The sequence below is a fragment of the Cornus florida genome, unplaced genomic scaffold (genome assembly GCF_030987335.1).
Source record: "Cornus florida cultivar Cherokee Brave unplaced genomic scaffold, ASM3098733v1 CherokeeBrave_3.0.0_Hap2_Chr08, whole genome shotgun sequence".
Lineage (NCBI taxonomy): Eukaryota > Viridiplantae > Streptophyta > Magnoliopsida > Cornales > Cornaceae > Cornus > Cornus florida.
In genome coordinates, this window is record NW_026775578.1 from 5169254 (window position 1) to 5197245 (window position 27992).

General features: G+C 35.9%; 4 protein-coding genes across 4 annotated transcripts; 2 read left to right on the forward strand and 2 right to left on the reverse strand.

Annotated features, from left to right (window-relative positions):
- The first annotated feature begins 18 nt into the window (after positions 1-18).
- On the forward strand, positions 19-7495 carry LOC132269038 (pre-mRNA-splicing factor SLU7-A-like). The gene is made up of 10 exons (XM_059770034.1): positions 19-150; positions 1403-1566; positions 1655-1767; positions 2725-3138; positions 3341-3476; positions 3562-3861; positions 5965-6181; positions 6476-6579; positions 6900-6968; positions 7061-7495. Exons 1-10 carry the CDS (start codon positions 135-137, stop codon positions 7136-7138), a joined length of 1611 nt encoding a protein of 536 aa, XP_059626017.1. The 5' UTR covers positions 19-134; the 3' UTR covers positions 7139-7495.
- A 1367-nt stretch (positions 7496-8862) lies between these two features.
- LOC132269618 (uncharacterized) lies at positions 8863-9441 on the reverse strand. The gene has a single exon (XM_059770874.1). The coding sequence runs from the start codon at positions 9439-9441 to the stop codon at positions 8863-8865; it is 579 nt and encodes a 192-aa protein (XP_059626857.1).
- A 1938-nt stretch (positions 9442-11379) lies between these two features.
- Positions 11380-13488, forward strand: LOC132269040 (11S globulin seed storage protein 2-like). The gene is made up of 4 exons (XM_059770036.1): positions 11380-11677; positions 11985-12280; positions 12490-12906; positions 13079-13488. Exons 1-4 carry the CDS (start codon positions 11380-11382, stop codon positions 13451-13453), a joined length of 1386 nt encoding a protein of 461 aa, XP_059626019.1. The 3' UTR covers positions 13454-13488.
- Positions 13489-15036: 1548 nt separating this feature from the next.
- On the reverse strand, positions 15037-27137 carry LOC132269039 (mitochondrial import inner membrane translocase subunit TIM44-2-like). Its single transcript, XM_059770035.1, has 14 exons — positions 26908-27137; positions 26396-26505; positions 25630-25713; positions 25415-25490; positions 23775-23819; positions 23225-23656; positions 23049-23117; positions 19389-19453; positions 19223-19291; positions 19050-19122; positions 18690-18794; positions 15948-16019; positions 15769-15831; positions 15037-15421 (listed from the first exon to the last, which is right to left on the reverse strand). Exons 1-14 carry the CDS (start codon positions 26983-26985, stop codon positions 15290-15292), a joined length of 1473 nt encoding a protein of 490 aa, XP_059626018.1. The 5' UTR covers positions 26986-27137; the 3' UTR covers positions 15037-15289.
- Positions 27138-27992: the final 855 nt, after the last annotated feature.

Sequence of the window (27992 nt, forward strand, 5' to 3'; positions counted from 1 at the left end):
GTTTCAATCCATCAATCCATCGTTTATCTTCAATCCATCGTTCATAAAACAATATACCATCTCTCCCCGTCTTCGTCTCTCTCTCTAGGTTTCTCTTCTTCTTTATCTGGGTTCCTTTACATTCAGGGTTAAACATGGCGACTGCTTCAGGTATTTCTAGTTCACCTTTTTTTTTTTGTTCTATGAATAACTTTTTCTATGATTTTTCTTCATTTCGATTTATTTTTCTTCTAATTTTGATGACATGAAAAGTGATGAATTCGAGACACGCTTTGGTTATTCAGGCTTGTTTGATAGGACGGAAAGTTATATACTTTCCGGAAAAGTTTTCTTCGAATTGATTCGAATTGGGGAAATTTGTAAACATCTCTTTTAACTACCCTTTGGATTAGATCTTTCTTTGTCTTTGTTTTGGTGATTTTAGGGCCTTTTGGGATCAACACTGCGGTACTGTAGTTTTTTTCATTTATAATTGTGAATCCTTCTTATTGTTAGTGTTGATTACATCGCCTATGATGGAAATCAACCAGTGAACTCCTTGTACTTTCCAATTTCCTTTTATGATTATTTATGCTTCTGTTTTGGTTTCAATCTTTGAAATTAAGATAAGAAATTTGTGTTTATTGAGTCTTTTCTCATTAGAGTTGATTATATTAGTATGATAGAGATCAACCAGTGCAACCTATATACATTCATATTTCCTTTGATGATTATCTAAACTTCTATTTTGCTTTGAATTTTTGGAAAAAGAAATTTGTGTTTGTTGGGCCTTTTTATATTTATATAGATACTAAAATGCGCACAGAAATTTATATTATAGTAGTTGTTTCTTTTTATTGTTTTTTAAATTTAGGTTTTCCAATTCTGTTTCACTCTCATTCTTACCCTGAATGAGCATGCTGTATTTATCCTCATAGAATGAGCTTTTTATAGCCACATGTGGGATTTTGATTTTTGGTTACATTGTACTTGCCCTGTGTTTGTTTCTTAGAAAGATGAGGAACTCCAATTGAAAATGGTTGATAAAAAGCCATTTCTATGTATTTTATTTCAAGTTGAAATGCCTGAGAAAACAAATCTACTTCTATGCAAATTTATTTTCCCTTTGCCTTTGTTATTTCTGAGAAACTAAATGATCCTTAATATTCAACTTCATTGGTTTACTGAGTTTTGTTTGGTAAATGAGTATCTAGGTTTGTTGCTATTATTATGATGACGGAAAATGATTACCTTCCATTATGTTTGTGATACAATTATTACCTTCCATTATTTCTTCTGTTTGACTATATTTTTTTTAATTTTTGTTAATCATGACATTTTTTGTGGCTGCTTCAATGCACATCATTGTCTATCCTTTTAAAATTTTAAATTATTTACGTATGTCGGATTGTGGGGGTTGCAGTGGCATTCAAATCCAGGGAGGACCACCGGAAACAGCTGGAGTTGGAAGAAGCACGGAAGGCTGGCCTTGCTCCAGCTGAGGTTGATGAGGATGGAAAAGAAATCAATCCTCATATTCCTCAGTATATGTCATCAGCACCTTGGTATCTCAATGCAGAGAGACCGGTATGTCTACTTTTCACTGTTTGAGCACATATCCAGTTGTTTACAAGAGCTAGAAATTGAACTTTTTGGTTATTTTTGTGTTTGTTAGAGCTTGAAACATCAAAGGAAATGGAAGTCAGATCCCAACTATACAAAATCATGGTACGACCGAGGGGCAAAAATCTTTCAGGCTGAGAAGTTCAGAAAGGGTGCATGCGAAAAGTAAGTGAAAATATATCTTATTCTCTCTATATTTGAGTTATTTTTGTTCTTTATTATGGAGTTCAATCTTAGTAAGATGTAAATCATGGAATGGCTCAGTGTAGTCTTGTCTCGAGTACTACAAAGTGGCCCAACATAAAAAAAGTAGTATTTCTAATAGTAAGTAAAATTAAACAAAAGGACTACACTGGATATATGTTTCCTTAGAGATGGGGAAAATTTCAGGAAAAAGAAAATTTACCGTGATTGTATTGCACGTGGGTGTTCTAGTATCTCATGTTGTACAATAAATGACTAAAATAATGTGACATGCCACCTTTATGATAATTATGAAACTTGTCTCGTCCTGCAAAATATGGTATTTGTTTTTAGCTAATTTTTTGTTATCTCAACTTGCACAATAATATTTTCTCTGCACTTGATAGAAAATTGGGGAAAAGGTACCTGGTTAACTAGAAATGTATTTATTAGGAAAAATAAAGTCTGATCTATTGGAACTCAATACTCAGTGGCCCCATGTATAGTCTGGTATTTGCCATGTTATCACTTATTCCCAATACTTTTGGGAAATGTGGTTGAGGTAGTGAGTTAGCTTTCTCTCTCTCTCTCCCCCCTCCGTGTATCTTTCTTTCTGCACTATCATATTAGACACTTTTTAGTGTATAGTTGGCATGTTGAGGTCTGCATTTATTATGCATGTTCTAAATTCATGATATGTACTTTAGTAAATGGCATATTTGAATATTAAATTGTGGAGCATGCCACTTTTTATTATTACTTTTTGGTGGGTGGGGGGTAGCGCAGCTAACTGTGGCAACCTGGCTTATTATGGAAAATGGTAGAAGAAATCTAATTGTGGCAATGTGAACAACACAGTTCTTTTATTTTTCTTATATTTTTATAAAATCAGAAAAGTTTAGCTCAGTACTTATGAGCATCTTATGTGCTTTTCTGTAGCTGTGGAGCTATGACACATACGGCTAAGGCTTGTATGGAAAGGCCCCGGAAAGTGGGCGCCAAGTGGACAGACAAAAATATTGCACCAGATGAGAAAATCGAGACGTTTGAGTTGGATTATGATGGCAAACGTGACCGATGGAATGGTTATGATGCGGCGAGCTATGCTTATGTCATTGAGAGGTACGAAGCTAGGGACGAAGCTAGGAAGAAGTATTTGAAAGAGCAACAGTTAAAAAAATTAGAGGAGAAAAACAACCAGCAAAGTGGTGAGGATGGAGTTAGTGATGATGAAGACAATGAAGATGCTCTAAAGGTTGATGAAGCCAAGGTTGATGAGAGCAAACAAATGGATTTTGCGAAGGTTGAGAAGCGTGTTCGTACTACAGGCGGTGGGAGTACAGGGACTGTTAGGTGAGTTTTTTACATATATAGTTATCTAATGCCTACTTTTCATATTATCTTATGCCTCTATTTATTTATTTTTTTCTCTTCTGGATTACGGAACTTATTAGTGTTCATTTGTGCGTGCTTGTTGGTCTCTGTTTTGAGAAAGCTTTTTTAGCTTTCATACTTGCCACTATTAATGTATTTTTTGAATTAAATAAAATATCAGGAACCTGCGAATTCGGGAGGACACAGCAAAATATTTGCTAAATCTTGACGTCAATTCTGCCCATTATGATCCGAAGACCAGGTCTATGCGTGAGGATCCTCTTCCAGACATGGATCCGAATGAGAAGTTCTATGCTGTGAGTATCTTCAAACTTTTTGACATTGTATTATTTGGTTTTGCATAATTATTATCTTGTAAATTGCGCTCACTTTACATTACAGGGTGATAATCAAAATAGATTAAGCGGTCAAGCACTAGAATTCAAACAACTCAATATCCATGCTTGGGAAGCCTTTGATAAGGGACATGATATGCACATGCAAGCAGCACCCTCCCAAGCTGAATTACTTTACAAGAACTATAAAGTCAACAAGGAGACATTGAAGGGGCAGGTGAAGGAAACCATAATGGAGAAATATGGGAATGCAGCTGCCGAAGAACAGCTTCCTAAAGAACTTCTGCTTGGACAAAGTGAAAAGGAGGTTGAATATGATCGTGCCGGTAGGATTATCAAGGGCCAGGTAAGTTTTGGATCTGTCTACACTTGTTTTCTCTCTTTTGTGTACTCATCATAATTTTTGAGAATTCTGTAGTTTCTTCTTCTTTCTTGTTCTTTTAATCTATAGTTTTGAGCTTTGTATTAGGATTTAGGAATGCCAAATGAAAAGAAAAAAGAAAATAATTAGTAGGACACTGAGCATGATTTAGATAATGATTTGAAGTTTGAACAATGCAAAACTTTTTATGAGGAATCAAGATTGTGTCCCACCACAGGCCCAGGTTGCGGCTAAGACTTCAGCACTTAAATTACTGAGACAGAAAATTGTAGAAAGGGCATGAGATGGGAAAAAAAAAAAAAAAAAAAATTGGACTTTATTAAAGTTTGGTTAGCAAGAAAGGGATAAAATTTCAAAAATTAAGATTTCCATAGCTGCTTAATTTTCTTCACAACTTTCCTGCAAAAAACATGGGAATGTGGTATTTCTTGTAAACTTCTTTTTTTTTTAATAAAGTAAAATAAAATCATAGAATGGTATTATTCTAGAACTTTTTGGTTAAATATTTATTCTAAGCTCGAACTTATACATGACATAAAATTTGTTCTCTTCATTCACTTACACTTTTATTACCAAAATTGGGTTCTTCAAAACCAAGCAAAGCCTAAAGGAAATAACTGGTTCCTCATGCTACAACCTCTTTTAATCAGTGATCATAGTTCAATAGCGGCCGGCTTGAATTACTGTATAAACATCTAGTTTCAGTATGAGGCTAGAAGCAACAATATGCTACTACAATAAAGTTTATATGAGAAACAAAGATACAAAAACAACAGAAGTGACATAAACACAATGTACCATATAATAGATAGATACATCATCTGCAATGATTCAACATAACAAAGAAGATTACGATAGATGCTGTCACAATAATGCAACATAATAATAGGATGATATATATCCAATACAGTCACAATAATGCAACATAATAATAGGATGATATATATCCAATACAGTCAAAATATATTTAAGTGTGCTTTTATGCAAGTATAATGTATAAATGTAAATTGAAATATTGACTTTGTCGATACCACATTTGTTACACCACGGTAGTTGGATGATATATATCAAATACAACATAGATATTTATAAGTGTATGTGTGAGCATGTAGTATATATCAACAATTATATGGTGTGTATAAATGTTTGTTTATCAAAAATAAAAAGTATTTTCTATGCTCCTATCTAGTTGGACAACTAGGAAATCATGTACATTTCAGTGATCCCACAAAAAGGTGACTGTGTTTGCTAAAAATATGAATTTGCTTTGTTTGGCTATCTTTGTGATAGTTCCAATGCGTTCATTAATTTTTGGAACATATAGAATATTAGGAAAGCTGTTGCTCAGTTAAAGACTTAAGGTGTGTTTAAGAGGCATTTTGGGAAACCCATTTCTTTCATATTGAGGGACCTGGGTCACTATTTACTGTTTTACATTTTTATGCGAAGATATCATTGTCACTATATTGATCTTTATTCACGCTTCCAGAATTTATAATGGGCATGTAGCAAGGCTGTAGCTTAGAATAGCTAAATTAAGTTATTCATTGCACCGTTTTAATTTTAAAGTGATACTTCATGCTGCGCACATGGTTAATGAGATATGGCATTAATGGTTCTTGACATATGCTGTGAATTGTGTGGTGGGAGGAAAAAAGTTGATCTCAACAACAGGTCTTCATTGGAATCTTGCATTGAAGGATTTGAAATGAGCTGATCTATTTTCAATCATTTAAAAAATTTTAGCATAAATTTAGAGCCGGTAATTTAGATCGAAGTTTTAACAAATGTGTGTATATTGATTATGGAAATGCACATTAAAGTAAGATGGGGTAAGAAATTGTGTTAGAACTTTTTGATATACTTATCAAAAAAAGAAAAGAAATTGTGTTAGAACTTGTCGACCCCCATTGGTTATTGGAATTGCTTCCATGTGAACACAGGATGATGATTTTGGTGGAAACAAATTAACTCTCTAACCCTTACAGTAAAAAGTCAGTTGATATGCATTTGATTTCTATATGTTACTGTAGCAGATTTAACCTGGGGTACTAAATCCATTTACAGGAGACTTCCCTTCCGAAAAGCAAGTATGAGGAAGATGTTTACATTAACAACCACACTAGTGTGTGGGGTTCGTGGTGGAAGGATCATCAATGGGGCTACAAGTGCTGTAAGCAGATTATCCGAAACAGTTACTGTACAGGGGCCGCTGGAATTGAAGCTGCTGATGCTGCAACAGATCTAATGAGGGCAAATATTGCTCGTAAAGAGGCAACTGAAGGTTAGTATTATTACTATCTTGATATGCTGAAAGAGATAGGATTAAGGGTATGTTGTTGCTTCTTTCGTTGTCTGACTATTTCGAAGTATGTTCTGATTTATTGGCATCATCAATTTAGTGAATGTTTTGGTTTTTTGGCATTCTCAATTTTTGTGCATCTATTCAGTTCATTGCTCAATTACACTATTTTACTAGCAAGGTGGAAGATATTTTAAATGTTGTTAAATTTTATAACAATATTGGTTAAAATTTTGTGTTTTCTTGACTCAAATTTCATGATGTTAATGAAAGCAGATATACCTGCACCGACCGAGGAGAAGAGGATTGCTACCTGGGGAACTGACATACCAGATGATTTGGTTTTAGACCAAAAATTACTTACTGAAGCATTAAAGAAGGTAAACTTGAGTTACATTCTTATGTCCTCTCTCCCTCTCTCTCAAGGGTCCCACAAGAATTACAATCATAATAATTATTATTTTTGGATGTGGGGGCAGTTTGTTTATTGTTCATTGATCTTCATGACTTAGAACATTGAAGAGAGAAAATGACAGCATATCTGCTTTCAAGGGGGGCAAAGGATATTGACGGTCTCGGTGTATTATAGGATGATGCCCTTATTATTCATATAAAAAACTGATTGAGGATTATTTAAATATTTAGTTGACTTGGGTTTAGTTTCTCTGGTGTGACTTGCGCTTATGTTTGGTCTTGACAGGAGGATGAAAGAAAGAGAGAAGAGAAGGATGAAAGAAAGCGCAAATACAATGTTAGATGGAATGATGAGGTAATTTTATTTTATTATATTGTTAACTTAGCACTCAATTGTTTTTGCTTCTTTCTTGCAGTTTTCCTTACCAATTTTTGTATCATTTGCAGGTTACTCAGGAGGAGATGGAGGCATATAGGATGAAGAAAGTCCATCACAATGATCCAATGAAGGATTTCTTGAACTAAGCTCAGCAGCAGATTCCAAAACTTGCAAGTTTCTTTTTACTGGAAGCTGGATTTAGTTGTGTTGGCAGTTGTTCCTCAATAGTGCAAGCTCACCTTTATATGATTTCACTGTGAAATTGAAGAAAAAATGTCTGAGTGGTGGCACTTTATGTATGTAGCACAGTATGACTGATTTGTTATTGGTTGGGAAGGACCAAAAAGTTATGTTGTACATGTTGATATTTGGTGTGTGTTTTTGCTGTAACTATCCAAATTGATGCACATTATAGTTTAGCAGTTGTAGTTATGGCAAATAAACTTGCTTCTTGCAACAAGTTTCAATTTATGTCATAATGTCGAGCAATTTTTTTCTTAAAAGATTTGAAACTTGAAACCCTTCTTTTTTTCTTTTTTTGCCTTTGATGTTTTCCGAGGTGGGTGCAGGTTGTTCAGAGGGGGTGGTTATTTCCACTGACGAATTAGACTCTACAGCACTTTGGGATTAAAAATTAGCCAACCTTTGACATTGTTATCTGTAATATATGCTTTTGTATTCTTTTGGTTTGGCTTACTCTCTAAGAGCTCTCTCTCTCTCTCTCTAGTAAAGTCTCTATAAGCCCTTGCAACATAGATCTATATTGTTGGATGCTGCTGCTGTTACTAGCGTGAGTTGTAAAAGGGATCTTTCGTAACAACATTAACAAATCCAGTAGCAGCAATAGGGTGGGTATATTTTTTGATATAGCAGCTTTAATGAATTGATTACTTAGTTGTTTATTATGTGTAGTATTAAACTGCTACATTGTCATTTCTCCAGTTTCCTTGTTACTACTTGGGTGACGTATTCGTTTTACTTTTACACAGCAGGTCTATGTTGGGTGTTGATCTTTTTACTGGGGACATGTCTTTGTAAGAAAATGAAGTCACTTTTGGGATGGCGTAATTTAGCCCTTATCTTTGGTTTGATATTGCAGATGCAAGCAAAAAGTTCACCTGAAATTACAGAGAAACCCTCAAGAACCTCACATTCATGTCATTGATTACCATACGTGCTCTTTTCCAGCATCTTATTCAGAGAAAACAAAGGTACGTTCTGAACCAACCTTGCAGACATATCCTCTTCTTGGAACCATGCAACAGATGCTGATTGCTCGATTCTAATTCTGGTGATACTTGTATTATAACCGTGATTCATTTTCTTTCCTCCTGCTAGCATGGCATGGCTTCTTGATTATGGAGCTATATATTGCTCTTTCACAGTGAGCTGTTCCTGGACAGCCATTGGTTCTGTGCGATCGTGGTTAGTGATGCCTTATTTCCAACCATGATTTACGATTGCTGAAGAGCGTATGGAATCATAGAGTCATGTAGTTTCTTTCAAATATAGAGGCTTTGTAACAATATTATTGCGTAGTTTCTCGTGGCAAATTGGCAATCTTTACCTTGAGAGGCTTTTGAAACATATGATGGGGCAACTAGGTAGGTAATTAGGGGTAGTATAGTGCCGCAATAAGCTAAAACATAGCATGTGAGACTGTGTCCAACCGTTGCTGTTGAGTAAATCTCATCCAGGGAGTGTACAGACCAAAAGATCTGAGCTGATTTTGTTGTAAGAACATAAATACTAAAATTACTTTATATACATCGCAGACCTTCCTGTTTTATTGTATTTTCCTATCTTTACTCTTTCAACTTGATAGAAAACAGAGGAAAAGGAAATCCTAGCTAATAGAACATAACAGCTACTACAAATGACGAGCCATCGTCTCCTGAAGCTGCATCTCCCCACGGAATCTGGTGATGAACTCTTCTGCTCTCTCATTTATTTCATGCATTTGTGGCGATGCCAACGCTAACGATTCCCACATATCATCAGCTGTATGCATCTTTTCATGACCTTCTGGTTCCCTTATGCTTGTTCCTGGAACATCAGCTTGCTGGTTGGCGAGCTTAGTCTTGTTTGCACTTGGTGGTGTTTGCACTATGGCCTTCTTGCTTGCTTCAGCTGTGGTTGGTTGTTGGAGATACTCCTTCACAATTGGGACAGGCTCTATAAAGAGCTCATCAATAAATACTGGTGCCGGTTTGTTGTGGACGCGATAATGGTGGTGGTGGTGGTAACGTTTTTCGCGTTTAAAACGGGGTTGAAGAGAAAAGGCATGCCATAAAGCAGCTTTGTTGGTGGTTTTGCCGAGACGTTTCTTGGGTTTCTTGATAGCTTTGGATCTATGTAGCTTGTGCAGTTTGGTCTGTAATTTGGTGGTGAAGACCTTCCACGCCTTTCTAGCAGGTAGGAGCTTCTTTCCCAATTTCAGCCAAGACATGAGAGAGAGAGAGAGAGAGAGAGAGGAGTGGGTTTAGTTTAGTTTAGTTTAGTTAGCAGTGCTGTGAAGAGGGTAGGATATGAGTTTATAATATGGGCAGAGGATTGGTTCTCTGTGGATGTATGAAATGTTTATTATATTAGACTCATTTGCTTTGTCCAATTCAATGGACTTGGTTTTTACGCTACGTGTTTGACGCAAAAGGTTGATGACCATGAAGACCTACTTTATTTTCCATTTTCATACTGTATATTGTATGTACAGTCAATTAGGGCTTGGACTGGACTGGAGCTAGCTTTGTATCTAGGCTATCTTTATTTTTTAATTATCTGGAATATATATATATCTTTATACCTTATCCTTTCTTCTGAAATTCGAGTATCAATTTTGGGACCGAAACAATTTTATAAAAGAAATATTAGAAATTAAATTCCATTTCATTCCATTCCTCCTCTCCCCTTTTTTTTTTTTTTTTTCCTCTCCTCAAAATTGATTGCAAGCTCTTATTATATTTGATTGCAAGCTCTTAATTGTGGATGTATGAAATTTTTTGTTTTTCTTGTCTACTCATTTTTGTGAGCTAATTGGTGCGTGAAAAGTTAGGTAAAGAGAGATTCAGTGGAAACAAGAACCTTGAGAGGAGGGTTCTTGACTTAGTTTAGTTTACAAGAAACCCCACACGGATATGAAAAGCGGAGGATACCACCTTTCATGTCTTTATCTATTTCCCACTCAACTTGTAGTTGTAGGTGTGGTGGAGGGAAAATGGATTCGCCTCTGTGTTCGTCCACTTGTAGATTCTATCTGTACTTGCTTACAAATTAAGTTGATTATTTCTTTTGGATTGACACGGAGGACCCAACAAAATGCGATTGAAACACGTTTTGAGGTTGTTTACTAAATGCAATTTATCTATCTATATATATATATATATAATTGGTAGGAAGCAATGGGATTAAGGTTTTGGAATGTTTTAGCTCACAATTTTTAACGAGTACCCCATGTTTGCAATCTTTTGATGGTATGGATTATCGTAATCTTCATTACGGTCTAAAATAGAAAGAACATAACTTTTTTGAAAATTTTATATCCAATTAATTCATCTACAAAAGAAAATTAGATCCGGATAGTACTGCTACCAGAATTTTAAAAAAGAAGAGATCCTCTTTGGTATCATTTTCGTCCACTCTTTAAATCAATAGTGAAACAAGTATTTAAATGTGTTAAATTTTCTATTTGATGGATGTGATAAACGTTGCAACGTCATGAACTATATCACATGGGTGTCGATCTTCGATATAAATATGTTGCATACAAGTATTTTTTTTTGAATTGCAGCATAGATGTTACATTTTGTAATGTAATTATATTGCATTATGATATAGCTGTATTGTTCTGTGATATAATTGTACTGTAACAATTGTACTGTATGGAGTAGTGGACTCAGATCAGCGTTGGTGGATATTACGTCAAGCCTATATATGTTCTGATAAGAAGCCTTTGAGTGGACACAACTAATGCGAATCTAACTAGTCTGAAGCCCAACCCAATCAAGTGATATCCAGTTTAAGACGGTCACTGACTAAGCCCAGTTAGCTAACAGTAAAACTGGCCTGGCTCTCATCAATACTTTGTTTTTTAGTTGGTGCAAAGATGAGAATCCATGGGCAAAGTGTTCGGTAACACTCCCCACATCTACCACGTAGAGGATGCTATGGACAACACATACATGCACACACAGTGAGATGTGGCGCGCATTAGTTCACGTCACGACAATCCTCATGCAAAAGAAGCAGACTCAATTGCCACACGGCCCACCACATGTCATTACACCACCAAAACACCCTCCACTATAAATAATGGACTCAGAGGCCCAACCCATTTCATCACATAATAATCTCCATTACCGTCCTCCTCCTCCTGATTTGAGTGCTGGCCATGGCTACTAAAATAGTATTGCTAGCTATCTTTGTGTCTCTGCTTGCTTCGGCTGCATATGGGCAACGACTACAGACCCGACGAATGAGCCAAGCCCGCCAATGCCGCCTCAACCGACTCACGGGGAGCCAGCCCTCTCAACGCATCGAGTCCGAGGGCGGTGTCACCGAACTTTGGGACGAGTATGAGGACCAGTTCCAGTGTGCCGGCGTTGCTCCCATGAGGAACACATTGCGCCCCAATGCACTCTCTTTGCCCAACTTCCATCCATCCCCTCGCCTCGTGTACATTCAACAAGGTAAAGACACACAGTGTGTGTAGTGTGTGTTTTATGAAAGTGGTGAAATTGTCGGCCCATACATATTGTACTGGGATGTGCTAAGTCCAAGAATTCATTGGGCCTTTCGGTGGCCCATAGGCCCAAAGCCCAACACAACTTTAGAGAAATTTTCAAGAGAATTCATTTTTTCTGAAATTTCATGGCTTTGAGCCTTTGACTCCATGTGATTGTAAAATCGTGTCCAAAAAGTACATTTATTTATTTATATATATTTTTTAATTCCCCAAAAATTTGTACAATAACATGAATGAGTGAAATGGTACAGGTGAGGGGCTGTTGAGCATAAACATCCCAGGATGTGCAGAGACCTTCCACTCGGAGCCATCAATGGGGATGCGAGCGGGTAGAGGCCGTGAAGAAGAGGAGGAAGAAGAAGAACGGGGACGTAGCAGTGGGAGAAGAGACCTCCACCAAAAGGTGCTCCGCATTCGTCAAGGAGACATCATAGCCCTCCCCGCTGGTGTCTCCCATTGGTGCTTCAACGATGGCAACGAAGAGCTTGTTGCCGTCTCTATCAATGACCTCAACAACCAGGCCAACCAGCTTGACCAAAGATTTAGGGTAATCATACATTTAATAGTCACTTATGTTCCTTTTTTTTCAAACTAAGATACGAGAGTCATGTTCAAAGAGTTCAAGTACAAATAGATTCCAAACTCACACAGGTTTGCGTGAATTGGTAATAATTATATAATTTTTCATGTGTGCATGCATGTAATTGCCTATATAAATACATATATGTGACCGTGACCGTGACCATCTATGTACAGGCATTTTACCTGGCTGGTGGAGTGCCAAAGCGAGGGCAGCAGAGCGAGCAGACTCGACAGAACTTCCAGAACATATTGCGTGCCTTCGATTCAAATCTTCTAGCTGAGGCCTATAACATCCCCGAAGACTTGGTGAGGAGGCTGCAAAGAGAAGATGACCGAGGTCTCATTGTCAATGCCCGACATGGAATGAGTGTGATTAGGCCTGATGAAAATGAGGAGCTGGAAACCGACCAATCTTCTTCAAACGGTTTAGAAGAAACTATCTGCTCCTTCAGATTCCACCACAACATGAACAACCGGAGAGAAGCCGATGTCTACTCTAGGCAAGCCGGAAGAGTCAACATTGTCAACCAGCACAAGCTTCCAATCCTTCGCCACCTCGACTTGAGCGCCGAGAGAGGCAACCTTCTCCCTGTAATATAACTGTGTCCCTAGCTTCTATGTCTTTTATTCAGACCTAATAGTCTAACCGAGAAGGCAATTTCCATCCCTTCTCGGTTAGACTATTAGGTCTATGAATCATCATCTCTACTATTTTGATTACACAATATTTAATTTGTTACTTACATGTACATGTATTTTGCAGAGTGCAATGCACACCCCATACTGGTCGATGAATGGGCACAACATTGTTTATGTGATTCGAGGTGATGCACAAGTGCAGGTGGTGGGAAGCAACGGGCAGACAGTGATGAACGATAGGGTGAATCAAGGGGAGATGTTTGTGGTTCCTCAGTACTTTGCTGCAACGTTTAAGGCGGGAAGGAATGGGTTGGAATATGTGGCGATGAAGACCACTAGCTTGCCCATGAAGAACCCTCTTGCTGGTTACACTTCAGTGATCAGGGCCATGCCACTACAAGTCCTCACCAACTCCTATCAAATGTCTCCAAATGAGGCCCAGCAACTCAAGACCAACAGGGGAGGCCAAACTTTCCTGCTATCTCCAAGGAATAACTAAAGTTTTGTTATATATCTATATATATATAAGTAGTATATATTAGTATTTTACTAGAATGCTATCCTACGTAGGGAAAAGGCCCAAGTACTCCGTGTATGCATGTTTGGTGTGTGCTGAGAATAAATGTAAATAAGACTAATTTAGTCTTATGAATAAATGTGGCCTTTATCAATAAATATATTCCTCTCCTATTTTTGATGGTTGCTTTGTATGTCATATATGATATATATATGTCTTCTTTGAGTAAAACCACAAGACTAACCAGAGACTCCATGATGATGTATCGACAGTTGATAAAGCAGTCAATGATTAATTGGTGAAATAATTTCGGATGAATATCATCAAGCACAAATGCATATTGTTAAAAAAATAAATAATTTCGGATGAATATCATCAAGCACAAATCCTCCCCTCTTTTTGATGGTTGCTTTGTATGTCATATATGATATATATATGTCTTCTTTGAGTAAAACCACAAGACTAACCAGAGACTCCATGATGATGTATCGACAGTTGATAAAGCAGTCAATGATTAATTGGTGAAATAATTTCGGATGAATATCATCAAGCACAAATACTTGCCTTCTCTACGGAGTCAATTCTGCTGAGCTTACATGGCATTCAGGAACCAACTAGCTTTAACCAGGATTTTTTCTGAGTTTCACCTTTCCGTTTATACAGACATAATAGCTAGGTTAGATCCCATTGGGTCATATAAGTCAGTCTCTTCAATTAACAATGGCCAAATCAATAGCAGCCAGATAGCCAAAAATCTCCAGTTGCCAGTCTGAGTTTTTACTTGGGGTTAAAATTGTTAGCAAAATCCAATGATTTTAATGCATAATACAAGCCACATTTATAGGCTGCTTTGTCTATCAAATGATTAAATGGGACTCTTCCAATTTCCCATGGTTCAGTAATTTTGTATCATAATCTTATTAAAGTCGATCCATCCAGGACAAGATGACACAAATTCAAGAAAAACCAATTAAAGTAATTGGCTCAACCATTCAATCAACTGCTATTGACCAGGTCTCCCATTCCATTTATTCTCAAGAAATAAATGGCATCAAGAGAATTGGATTTGGTTAGAAAATGTTGGTGGTAAACAAGGAAAGGTTTTTTCAACAAGGCATGGAATGTATCAATCAAATATTCATCATGATTCCACAACATCTAATTTCGTAGCCAATTGAAAGAATCTTGTTACCAATCCAGAGATCACTTGGATTCCATTAGTACCATAACTTTATTCCTTTCAAGAATCTGGTAGTTTCCATTTTTTTTTTTTTTTTTTAAACAATGGTAGTTTCTATTTGTACATTCACAAATCTCAAGATTCTTCTCGATCCTCGGTGCCCAATAATTCCCACACCAGAGGAATAATGCCCCAAAAATATAACACATAAGGGAGAACAAGAAACTGCAAAATTCAATTAGACAAATACTTTCTTCAAAATGGGCCAGTGAAGTGTGTTTCCAGGTATCAATCTTTACAAAATAATACTTTTAAAATATCATCACATAATATAACTTGGCATGTAATTATGAATACTCCTGTAAAGGTTCCGATTAGCAGATGCTTATGAAAACAATGCAATGTTGTCTACCCGAACATTTATAATTTATAAGTGGCAACAAAAGTATAAAAGTCCAAGAGAAATAAATATCTATATGTATAAATAAATATAAATTATAACCCATTCCTTACTGGATCAAAATGAATAACAAAAATGGTCACTAAATTTTTTCCCTGGCAATGAGAAAACAAAACCCAGAGAAGGCAGACCCCAAACAACCATCCATCGGCATGAAAAGAAAATGCAAAATTTAAATTTAGATAAGGGCCTGAATGCCAAGTTGTTGCATTTCTCTAAGCTTCCAAACTGGATATACAGCACCTTCTCCAAGTTCTTCAGCACTGATTTGCTGCATAGCCCACGCATAGTATACAGTGTGGATTGTATCCTGATAAAAGCAACATATATACCCCCGAGGGTTGATTAATTTTTATAATGCGGAAAAATACATTACTGAATCAATGAAGAGCTAATGTTATTCCAGCAAAAGGAAGTTGAAATTTTCCCATAGAAAACCTATCATATAAAGCAGACTGAGCTAGTTTTGACTATATCAAGCAGTTCTATTAATGTGAGATCCAACAATCAAGTTGCATGGCTCTACAATTGACATGGATGATAAAACAACATAGTAAATTTCTAGCTAAACCACCTACAGCGCTAGTTGCATGTGTGGGCATGCAATTTGGACTGTTGTATAAATAAACTATTGAAAGTAAAAGGTACAGCATGTACCTTGCTCCCGTCTGTTACTGAACCTTGTCTATCACGTACACAGTACACCTGCTGTGTTTGGAACTGTGACAATTCCAAGGAAAAACGACCATCAGTATCAGCTTTTGGTTCCACGATTAAGAGAGATAGAGAGAGTCGTTGAGAGAGAGAGAGAGAGATGTTAATAATTAAGTGCCTACCACCACAATGATGATAGGAGTGTCTCCCATCATTTTGGTCTCCCTTACTTCTGCCTCAGATATGTGTAAAATCTGCATTAAGAAGAAGATGTGAAAAAAAATTCGACTTCAGATATCTAGATTACAACTCGGGTATGCAATCTGATATCAATCCAACATTAATCTGCTGCCTGATTTCTCCCCAAGTTCAATGAAAGGAAAGGCTTTATAACAAAATGCTATTCCAAGTTTTCCCTTCATGAAACAACCGAAGCACGTACAAATAAAGATTAGAACCCCAGTTCCCATTGGCCCTTTTAGATGACAGGCCTCCATTGTGTTCCTGTGCTACATCCTCTCTAGGAGCATTTTTGTTGAATTTTACTTCAAATACTTGAACAGGTATTAATTTTTATTATTATAGAACAAAAAACGTTGGTAAAAGTTGTAAGATATTTAGTTTTAATGATGTCAAATTTTGGTGTCAAGCCCTTGATCGAGTTGTATTTTAATTTCTATTTCGAGTCTCAATTGAGGGAGCTGAACAGCGAGTAGATATGGTGCGCTGCTCTCAACTAATTTAAGTAGTGCATTTTGATTGGTTGGGCATACCAATGACATGGTATCCCCAGTGCACCCTATATCTACTCCTGAACAGCAAGTGTCTCTATATGTTGGATCAAATGTAGACATCAATTAAAACAGGTATGTGAATGAGGACATCGTGCACTTTAGTTGGGTAGAACTAGGGCTTCGAAAAAAAATATTTTAAAAAGCTTTTTATATTTGTTTTTATCTTTAAAAATATTTATTAAAAGTTGGTTTTAATAATTTATTTTTATTTTTAGAAGTCCAACCAACAGGTCACGGCTTCGGAGACCTGCATTCTTGTATGTATGATCCCACCCCCACCCCCCCCCCCCCCCCCCCCGCCCCCCCCCCCCTCAACGGGTATTTTGAGTTTTCAAGGTTCAGTTCAGTTCCAGTTACAAATTGTCTAGGCTGTTCGTCACGAAATTGCCTAGGGGGGAGATTGTGAGATATTTAGTTTTAATATTAGAAAATTTCGGTGTCAAAACCTGAAGATTGGGTTGTAATTTTTTCTATTCTAGGTCTCGAACATGGAAGAAAAGCAAGTGCCTCTATACCATTGGATCAGATGTAGACATCAATTAGAACAGGTATGTGAGTGAGGATATTGTGCACTTTAGTTGGGCTGGAATAGGACTTCGGGATAAAAATATTTTGAAAAGCTTTTTAAATTTATTTTTACCTTTAAAAATATTTTTAAACATTGGATTTAATAATTTATTTTCATTTTTAAAAGTCCAACGGATTGGACTTTGAGAAATCTTTTTTTTTTTTTTTTTTTTTTTTTTTTTTGACAAAATTTCATAAAAGACGCTCAAAAGGGGAGCGCTCCCAAAGCAAACAACAGCCGCCCAGGACGACAGTATAGCTTTAAGCTATCATTAAAATCCAAAAGACAGTCCAATGAATTTTTTTTTTTATTTGTTTACCCTTTAGAAGTAACATCTCTCAAAGTCCAACTGGTTGGCCTTTCCACCAATCGATTGAATTGCTCTCAAGAGTTGTGGAATTGCATACCTGCAGAGTCTAACCGGTTGGGAATTCGCCGACCGGTTGCACTTGTCCTGATGCATACCGGACTTTATTTTTTGGATAGAGTTTTTTATTCCTTTCCCAACTAAAATTGTTGAGCCGTCCAATGGAATGTAGACAACACTTTTTCAACTTATATTTGAAATTTCTTGAGTATTTAAACGTCTCTTTTGCCTAACGTAGAGTTTTTGAAGGATACAAAATATTTTTACACACCATTGTTGGAGCTTAGAGAGAGATTTTAAGAGAGACATATTTTTGATAGCACACATGCACGATAGTGTTTTAGGATGGTGCTTTTCATCTAATCGAAAAGATTTTCATAGACAACGTCAGTTTACTCAATTCGATCGAAGAAGCATAATTTTCGTGAGTGAAAGGAAGACGAGATCAATCACTTGAAAAAACGGACTATCGTGAGCTGATTGCATTGGAGTGGATCAGCAATGCTGGTGGTTCTGAAGGAACTGAGATTGGAGGACACTGAGAGTCGGAGGTAAATCAATGGCAGATGATTTTGAAGGCACTGGAATCATAGACTCTTGTAGAGAAGACCAGTTCCGAAGGTATTGGGAATCATTGTACTCTTTCTTACCACAATGGATTGATTTGCTAGACACAGCTAGTCTCCGTGGTTTTTTTTTTTTCGCTAGGTTTTTCCCCGTTTAAAAAGTCTGGTGCGTTCTTTCCTTTACTTGCTTTACTTTATTGTTCATTTCGTGATTGGTTTAGATTTAATTGTTAATTTATGTGGGTAATTAATCAATCATAAAAATTAAGCAAGAAGACCTATTCACTCCCCTCTAGGTCTTAGGATCATTGTCTTTCACTAAATTTACTAACAACTTCCGCACCACGCAACTCAGAAAAGTGACCCAGTTAGTTCAAGCCATCTTTCAAAAGAAATGGCAAGAATAACTAAACTTTTGGAGAAGCGACAGCAAGAAATACATTAGTAGTTTGTTCTGCCTCACCTCGTTATCAACGAAGATACTTAAAGATAGTAATTTGTATTGTTGAAGAACAAAAGACCTTGGAATGAGCTTGATATTTTAAGCCATCTTTCAAAAGAAATAGCAAGAATAACTGAACTTCTGGAGAAGCAACAGCAAGAAATACACTAGTGACCTGTTCTCTTACCTTGTTATCAAAGAAGATACCCTGGCTTTCATAAGCCCCGTGCTCCGCTTTACACCGCTCAATCATTTCTTTACTACAGTATTTCTTCAAAACTTCAGTATCTCCCTGTAGTCAGTGAACATAAACATCTGTCATCCAATGAGTTGAACCCCCTAACCACATCCCCTCCCTTTTAGATGCCAGCCAAAACATTTACCATTGCACTAAAATAGCTTTGATATGTTATTACTTGTCAGATAGGTAAAAGACTCTAATAATGAACACGGGAATCCAGTCAATTATGACACGAGACGAAAATGTAAAGATGAAAGAAGATGCCCCTAAGAAAATCTTTCCTTCTGCTATAAATTCAAAAATTACCTTGAAGTAAGCATTAAGAACTGGTCTGACCACGTCCTGAACCTCAACTATGAATTCTGGCAAAGAGAAAGATCTGAACAGTAAAAATTATTACGTTAAATATGTAACAGATTGCTAAAAATAGATGATAAAAAAATATTGTAAAACAAAATCCAAAGGGCACATCATCTTACGGATCACGGCGTCGTATTTCCTTGAATGATAGTGCAGCAGATGTTTCTCCAAAGACACTTTCATTGATGCTGCAAAAAAGAGCATCATCAAACTATTACTTACAGTTTTCAGCTAATGATATAATTATGTGCAAAATAGGAGGTGAAATCAACTTGAGCAGCATACTCCTGAATTTTATGAACAACTGGATGATCACTTGTCTCCCATCTTTCCCGCATGTCTTCTGCAAGCTGCAAATTCCCACCCAGACAACAATTACAACAGATTTTGAGAGGAAAAATATAAATATGAACAACAGTACAAGATGATAATCATACTGCCAATCACAAAAACCAAGGAAAACTGAATTTGAAATAACACAACTATATGTTACTAGGACAGAAGATACAATATAGAATACAAGATATGCATAACAAAGTTTAGAAGACAAAACTATTCAAATAAAACAACATATAGAAAGAACATGAATTGTCTAAGAAAGCCAATCAAAATGCATCATCACAAATTCCAACAGCCTCCAACTGGAAGATAGCCCATGAAAATGGAAACAGTAATGGATAGTTGATAAAACTTGGAGCAAATGAATATACTTCTAGAAGAAAATATATATAAATAAATACTCCCTCCATCTCAAAATTCTTGTCCATCTTTCTATTTGAGATGTCCCAATATACATGTCCCATTCCAAAAATGGATGTACTATTTTTTATAACATTCCCAAACTATCCTTTTGACATTAACTTGATTAAACAAGTGGACTAATTACACAGTACTCCTTGTCTTTTAACAAGGAATAATTTTGAAATTCACTCTTATCAATACAATAAAAAAATTTACTAAAAACCCACAACCATAACAAGTTGGATTCTCCAAACACCCCAAGAATTTTGGGATAGAGGGAGTAAATAAAACAATATTTTCCATAATTTGCCAATCATATTTGGCTTTAATAGGTTATTTATTGTAAAATAACAATGCGTTCATACTACAATCAGCAAGAGATGATATATAGATATGTGGGAAAAAAATAACAACAAACAGGCTAAGCACATGCTGCTACTAAACCTGCAGTTTTCCCTTTTTCTCAGATAAATAAAAGAATAACCAAATAAAAAGCCAAGGGAAGCTGTATCAACCGTATGAGGGGTATAAAAGAGACTGCAAAAACAGAATAGCAAAAGAAAGAAAAGGTCTCATCCCTATTCACTACTCAAGCTACCTAGAGAATCTACAAAAGAATTAGAATTTAGAAGAGATTGCATATCTATATATATATATATATAGAGAGAGAGAGAGAGAGAGTAAATAAAGAACTACATGCTTCAACTTAATCCCGATTTCCATCCACTCACTATGCACCCATTCCACCTCTTCCGAAATGCTCCAAAGCAAAACACCTTCCCACCTCTGAGCAATCCCCTTCCCAGAACATTTAAACTCTACTCACTAAACTGGGTGTAACCCAGTAAACTTCAAAGGGTTAAAACTAAATACCACAAATCTCTAGCCTCTAATCAATGGACCAAAATATGGTTTACCATCCCCTCAGAGCACCTCATCATGCAAAACCAATTCAGAAGGATTTTTCCATTCGAAGCTCACACCCAAATATTAGTCATCAAAATCTTCCAAAGAAGTATCTACACAATGAATGCCGCTTTTTATGGCCCTCCAAATTCCTTTTAAGGTAACTGAGAAGCTCCTCTCCAACCAAACTCTTAATCTTAGACCCTTCTAAAAGACAAGGGATTCAAAACAAATCTTCTATCGGTAAATCTCGCATACTCCCCAGCAAATCCCCCTTGCTGTAATATCAAAAGGCTCAAAGGAGCTTCCCCCTCCCCCCCCCCCCCAAAAAAAAAAAAAGCTCAAAGGAACTTCTAAGCAACGTCATCAAAACAAACAATAGGCCAAAGGCACAACTCTCCCATCCAGCCATCCCCACTGGGAGACCATCTCCCTCTGAAATCCAACAACCCCCCCCCACCACAACCAAAACAACAAACCCCCCACCCCAAAAAAAAAAAAAAAAAAAAAAAACTCCAAATCCCTTTGAACTTGCATCATACAAACTTGTTACTTATTTGAAATTCTAGCACGACTATACTCAAAGATTCCCTGACCGCCATCCTTCTAATGAACTGCATCCAATTAAAGCATATCACAGTAACAATCATGCTTATCAAAATCGCAATCTGGATCATAGAATTGTACGATCCTATAATGGTCATATAAGAAAAAAGAAAAAAGAAAAAAGAAAAAAGAGGGTTTAGGATCATAGTGCGATTGTCATATGATCACTTACGATTGTGGAATCGCCACAGTACTCTAGTAGAATTGCACAGAATTCTTGAGGATTTCAGATGTATAACTTGTCATGGTGCTCGGAAGATAGTGTAAAGTGGGTTGGTCTTATACCGTTTCTTAATACTGTTGGTAATTATGTCATATGTCATTGGTGCTTAGAAGATTGTACGAAAGAATTTCTTCATTTGTTCCATTAAAAAGTAATTTAGGCATCACGAAATTTATATTTTTAAAAAGGAAAAATGCAAATGTAAGGATTTTAACCACGATCTCCTTATCACAACCTTAAAATTTGTAGATTTTATGGTGTTCCCTTTTGAGTTACATTATCAAATATACTTGGGTGAATATCTGCATACGCAAGTGTTTGATAAATTTATAATAACTTTGTTTATGTTTGCTAGTGATTTAGGCTGATTCTATGTCATTTCAACAATTCTTCTATACATATATATTTAGTCATTTCTTCCTTATTTTGGTAAGTATCTTACGATCCTTGATCCTATCCTAAAAACTAGTCTGTCCAATCAATCAAAAGCAGAACCCTGATCCTGAGAACCTTGGTAACCACTAACAGCCGAAGTTCCCTCATCACTTAGCCACCCTTCTTTCAACACAGAACTCAATCCACCAAATGATGTTTGAATTCACCACCATCCATAAAATTTCCTTCAACTCCTGTCCCTTTGGTTTAAAGGCTACTCCAACCTGCCAACATTTCCTCAAATTGCCTGATTATTGAATCACAATCCCAACTCACTTTCAATTGTGAGATCCCAAAGACCCATATATGAAGTGAACAGAAGTCAATCCTTAACTACAGTTAGAAGAAAGGTTTACTGCCCCAAAACCTCCCTAGTAGGAATCAACTCAGATAGGACATAATAACTCTTGAACTTGACTCAGCCTCGAAGCATAACAACACGCATTAAAAATGCATTCCTAACTGCAGTTCTCCATTGAGAGAGAAAAAAAAAAGGAATAAATAGAAGAACTCAAGTGGTAGCGAGCATAGGTTCAGGCAAGTCATTATATACACGTTATTTCCAACAAAGTACCAAACACACATTTTGCTATTGTAATCTAATATAAGGGGATTTAATAGACAATTTATGAATCTAATAAACAAAGTCCTCAAATTGAATCCCTCAATGTGTTTTAACTGAATATATTTCAATCACTTGTTATTTAGAGAAACATTCAACCTGACTTACCATACAAACTAATGATAACATAAACAGATAAAGTCCTTTAATTAAATTCTTCCATGCATTAAATTCCTCACATCCCAACCACATTTCGTTGCATTCAACAAAATCTAAACATATCAATATCTCACCATCTTCATCCACTAAGTTCCATATAGGATTTCTTGCATATGGCATTTAATGCCAAGAGCCTTGTCCATAACAGAGTATCCAGATATAAATGACAAGGAAAGACAAAAATATAAAACAATTATGAAATATAATTGCAGAAGGAAAAGGAACTTTATTAGGATTCTGGATTGCGATGTACCTCCTGACTTTTCTCCACCACAGGTTTACTTATCACGCCGATCCGCTTGAACATAGGATGGCCTTGCATCTAAAGGTAAGGAAACCATTTCAATTGGCAGGAAAAAAACTTAAACAAAAATAAACAAATAAATAAAATGTTATTTTCAGGAGAATTCGCAAGAATATTTCATTTACCTTCTCTCTTAGCGCCTCCCACTTCTTGCTCCACTTGGACTGCTTTGTAGGTACAAACACCACCTCAGTTCTTGTGCTTCTTTCTCCTTTTGATGAAGTAGTTGAGGGAGAAGCTGCATAATCAATGTGCTTTCTTCTACTTGATTTACCACTCAACTCATCCTTTACAATGTCATACCCTTTCTTAACAAGGTCAATGGGCTTTGCTTCTTTCAATTTCTGGAATGCAAAAGAAACCTTGGGGGAAGCATGAGACATGCCAGACTTAAACTTGCCGAACAATGTCTCTGCAGTGTCACTAGGCTCAGATTGCTGCTGTTTGTCTTCTCCAGTTGAAGCCTTACTTTCATCTTTCACATCAGCACCAAATTTAGCTGAAGAACCAGTAGAGTTTGAAGACTCTTGTTTTCCAATCCTGAAAGTCTCTTTGACCTAAACCACCAAACAAAATATAGACTACAGAATCATTTTAATGATCTTACCAGTTCAAGTTGAGGTAGTATATCACTGATAAGCTAGTACTACTACTACACATAAAAAAAGTGCTTACCTCATCTGTGGCAGCTGAAATTTTCTCCTTCACATTAGCAGAAACCTGCAAACAACAAATAACCAGCAAATATGATAAATATAATGTAATCGGAATAGCAAATACTGGTTTGTTTTGTTATTAGTAAAAGGCCTTTAAAAAAAGTTGCCATTATAACTGCTGCACGGAAGAACCAGAGCTATGGTAAGATTAGAAGTTACTAAAATGTCCGCATTCTAACTGGAAAAACAAAAAAAAAAAATTACAGAAGTTAAGAACTGCATAAAAAAAAAATTAAAATAAAAAATTAAAAAGTAAAAACAATACAAGCACAAAAACGTTTATCATCTTCATAGACTAAAACTAACTGCTTTTAAGCAATCACAACTTCCAAAGGGCATCACTATCAAAACAAAATAATAATAAATAAACATTTCTAGTAAGCAACAATGGCAAACTTCGATGATGTATTTTCAGAAAATCTTATTTGAATATTACGATCCACCAAATTCTGGATACCCACATGCATTCACAACCACTGTCTGAATTACCCTTTTTTTTTCATATAAGTCACAACCATTGTCTGAATTACATCTGGCAAAACCTGGAACTAACCTGCTAATCCGCTAAATAGGACAAGAGTCTAAGTCCAACTACTAGACCGAGATGATCAACAGTTTATAATTATAATATTTGAATCTTCTAATGGATACCCACATGCACTCACAACCACTGTCTGAATTACATCTGGCAGAACCTGGGACTAACCTGCTAATCCGCTAAATAGGACAAGAGTCTAAGTCCAACAACTAAACCGAGATGATCAACAGTTTAATTATAATATTTGAATCTTCTAATGCATTTTAATATTTGAAAAATAGATCCGAGTGTTCACTTGTTTTGGACCCACAGCAATTTGACATGACCCAACCCCACTTCTTGCCAACTCAAGCCCCAAGTTGCTGACTATTGAGATAACCAACAACCAGCATCTTAGAAATTGAAGAAATGCACAAGTTTATCAGCTATTAAGAGTTAAAGATGAAAAATGTGTAAGCAGTAACCAAAACAGAACAAAACAAAATTGGAAGTTTAAGTTGTAATTAGCTGAAACTAATATAAACAAAATTAATTGAAATTAAGAAAACAGAAGAAAAGTTCAAATATTAGCAAAACGGATGCAAAAGGGAAATGGCTTAAATATGTCAAAATCGTATATGAGGTGATAATGAACACCTTAATAATAAAGATAAAGATAAAATGACAGTTCATAAGCCCCATTTTTCTTCTTAAGAAAAAATTCCATTTTTGGCAATATATGACATGCACAGTTTAAATAAATATTTTTACGGACGCATGAATGCATCCATGTACGCACATTACAAATTTCTAAAACAAAGCATCGAGGGCTCTATGAATGCACACCACATAAAAACATTACAAGCTTGCAAATGAAGCATTAAGACCCTTCGTTATAAATGCTTACTGATTAAACAAGTTTGTGCCATGTAAATTCTCAAGGAACTAGATGGTGTAGGATTGAAGATGAAAACATGTATGAAATTATAATTTGTCCAGAAAAAATCGTTTGAGTTCAAGCTGGATGGTGATATGGAGTACTGCAGATGTTAGGCATATATAAGGACAGGTTCCAATCAGACCTTCTTTGCCGTGGCTTCAGCCTCCGTCCAAACGCCATCCACATGCTTGTACAGCTGCTCAGTTGTCTGCTTCGTTCTGCATTCGCCAGTTCACCATCTGAGTCCCCATTGGAAGTTTCTGCCCAGCCTTGACATACAGCAGTATGTCTCAGCCAATAAGCAAATAAAATAGGAATTACAGAATAAAAAAAGCCAATTTATCACACAAAATTTACCTAACTTTCAAATCTTCTTTCACCCCTTTCAGCTCTTCTGTTTTCTCCTTCAGTTCCTTGACTGACTGTTGGAATTCCTGATTTCTGGGACCAAATGAACTTGGTTAATGAGTAGAGATAGCATCCAAACAATTAGAGCATGGTTGGAAGTTCATGGAAATTGAGTAACCCCGTCCAAATCTAAAGTTAGATAGCATTTCAGGGTAAAAAACAACCATCTTGAATGATGCCAATGGGAAAAATGACAGCTATCAAATTAAAATTTTGACTGTTCTGAAGAAATCTTAAGAGGATCACATGTGACATGTCAGGAGATAGGGTGAAATATCCTATTTTGTTAATGTTCCTTTCCATGTGATGGATTTTTACAGCAAAAGTCCCAAAGATGCAACCATGCTGTTCAAATTCAAGGACCCATCCAAACATGCTAGTTGAAAAATCAAAAAGAAAAAAGAAATAGAGTTGGAAACAATGAGAACTAGCAAAATTGAAGAAATCAGTCCAAGAAAGCGCAAGAAAGGGAAGAATCAGAACTCAACAAAGCCTTCCCATCTCAAAAATTTATAATTCCAACAATATTAACATAACGAATAAGACACATATCACTAGAGAAAGACTGCCCAAAAGAAATACATAGCACCCAACCAAACTCAAGCTTCACAAGCAACCACTTAAATCAATAAAGCAGAAAGTTTGTTACATATTAACAAAGTTAAAGTTAGAGAGAACTATAATGGAAATTGGTTCCCAGAAAAAAAATAGGTACCTGGTAGCTTCTTTAACTTGCTTCGAGAACTCATTAAAGATACTGAATTGACGATTACCCTGATGCCCACTTGCTGATAGCAGTCGTAATCTTGTAGTTGAATTTGATAACTACAAGAAATAATCACAAATCCATAGAATAAATACAGGACTATACAAATACATATGTGTGCATATAACAAAAGATTTCCCAATATCTAGCGGACTTTAAAACCTAGGTTAAAAAATCACAAACCCATAAAATAATTACACGAATACACGTGTGTGTCTATTTCCCAAGTATAACAAATATTGCCCAATATATTAGTTGAAACTGAAACCTTTGAAAAATAATCACAAACCCATAAAATAAAAACAGTAGTACTAATAACACAGATTACCCAATACATTACTGAAGTTGAAACCTAGGAGAAAGAATTATAAACCCATTAAATAAATTCAGTAATATGCATATACATGTGCATATGTATGGAAAACATTGTGGATAATAGAGATTTAAGGTTTTAGGAAAACCTGTCGAGATGTTAGCAGGTGACGATGAAGGAACTGTTTGGAGAGAAATAAATCTCGAACCAGTTTTCGACTAGCCATTAGAGGAACAAAATCTCTCTCTTCTCTCTCCTCAACACAAAATAAAAACTCTCTTCTATGTCTGTATCGTATGTCTTCTTCTTGTTCCTCAAGGTAAAGAAGCAGTAGGTTTGAGACTCGCAAACCTATCCGAAATTTAGGGCTTGTTTGTGTCGCACACTATTTTTGGTTTAGAAAAAAAGGTTATATGTATATATACATAGAACGATCGTCGCAACTCACAACCAAACACGGCCCAAGCCCAAACAAACCCAAGCCCTAAAATAACAAAGGAGGACAAGGGGTCAGACCCAAGTTACATGAATCCAATGCATCTCAATTCTCAACCCACTCAAAAGTCTCAAATTGTATTAATTTCAAGGATTTCTCGAGGTACTCTGATTATTTAAAAATAATAATAATATGGTAATAAATATAATGTTACAAAAAAAAAAAAAAATGGTAAATATATGAACTAAATACTGCAACTTATATATATATATATATATACAACTGACTTGAAATAAAACTACTAAAATTTGTAAAATTCAACAATGTTCCTTCATTTTATAATTTGGAAAGAACTCAAAAGCTTATATTCTTTGTTATATTGTTTCTTAATTTAAATTAATATAAATTATTATATAATATTAGGAGTTAGGTAAATGACTACAAATAATATTGCGCATTTCGGGTTGCTGGGTCACTAAAACATTTGTTTAGATCCTTATTTTTGGACTTTGCTTCATTTGTTTTGAAGGTTTTAATATAAAACTTTTTCAGAGAAAATATATTTTTATTTTTATTTTTCGTTTGTTTGACAAAAGTATTAAAAATATATTTTTCATTTATCTCTCACGGGTTAGGCCTCACCCATTTCCAACACCTACTATAGATACTTGGGCACAACCAGAGGGATCTAAAATAAGTTTTTGCTTTATGGATATGATATATCGACCTTCTTAGTAAGCTTGTCACTTATTTTTCAAACTAATAATGCCACCATATTCAATCTTTTTTTTTTTTCT

Coding starts and splice junctions, on each gene's coding strand:
- LOC132269038 (XM_059770034.1), top strand. Junction 3,862..5,964: donor GTAGGATTATCAAGGGCCAG/GTAAGTTTTGGA, acceptor ATCCATTTACAG/GAGACTTCCCTTCCGAAAAG. Junction 6,969..7,060: donor ATGTTAGATGGAATGATGAG/GTAATTTTATTT, acceptor TATCATTTGCAG/GTTACTCAGGAGGAGATGGA.
- LOC132269618 (XM_059770874.1), bottom strand. CDS start 9,441: ATGTCTTGGCTGAAATTGGGAAAGAAGCTCCTACCTGCTAGAAAGGCG.
- LOC132269040 (XM_059770036.1), top strand. CDS start 11,380: ATGGCTACTAAAATAGTATTGCTAGCTATCTTTGTGTCTCTGCTTGCT. Junction 12,281..12,489: donor AGCTTGACCAAAGATTTAGG/GTAATCATACAT, acceptor ATCTATGTACAG/GCATTTTACCTGGCTGGTGG. Junction 12,907..13,078: donor AGAGAGGCAACCTTCTCCCT/GTAATATAACTG, acceptor TGTATTTTGCAG/AGTGCAATGCACACCCCATA.
- LOC132269039 (XM_059770035.1), bottom strand. CDS start 26,985: ATGGCTAGTCGAAAACTGGTTCGAGATTTATTTCTCTCCAAACAGTTC. Junction 23,820..25,414: donor CTGAAGCCACGGCAAAGAAG/GTCTGATTGGAA, acceptor TGTTGTTTGCAG/GTTTCTGCTAATGTGAAGGA. Junction 23,657..23,774: donor TTTCAGCTGCCACAGATGAG/GTAAGCACTTTT, acceptor TTGGTGGTTTAG/GTCAAAGAGACTTTCAGGAT.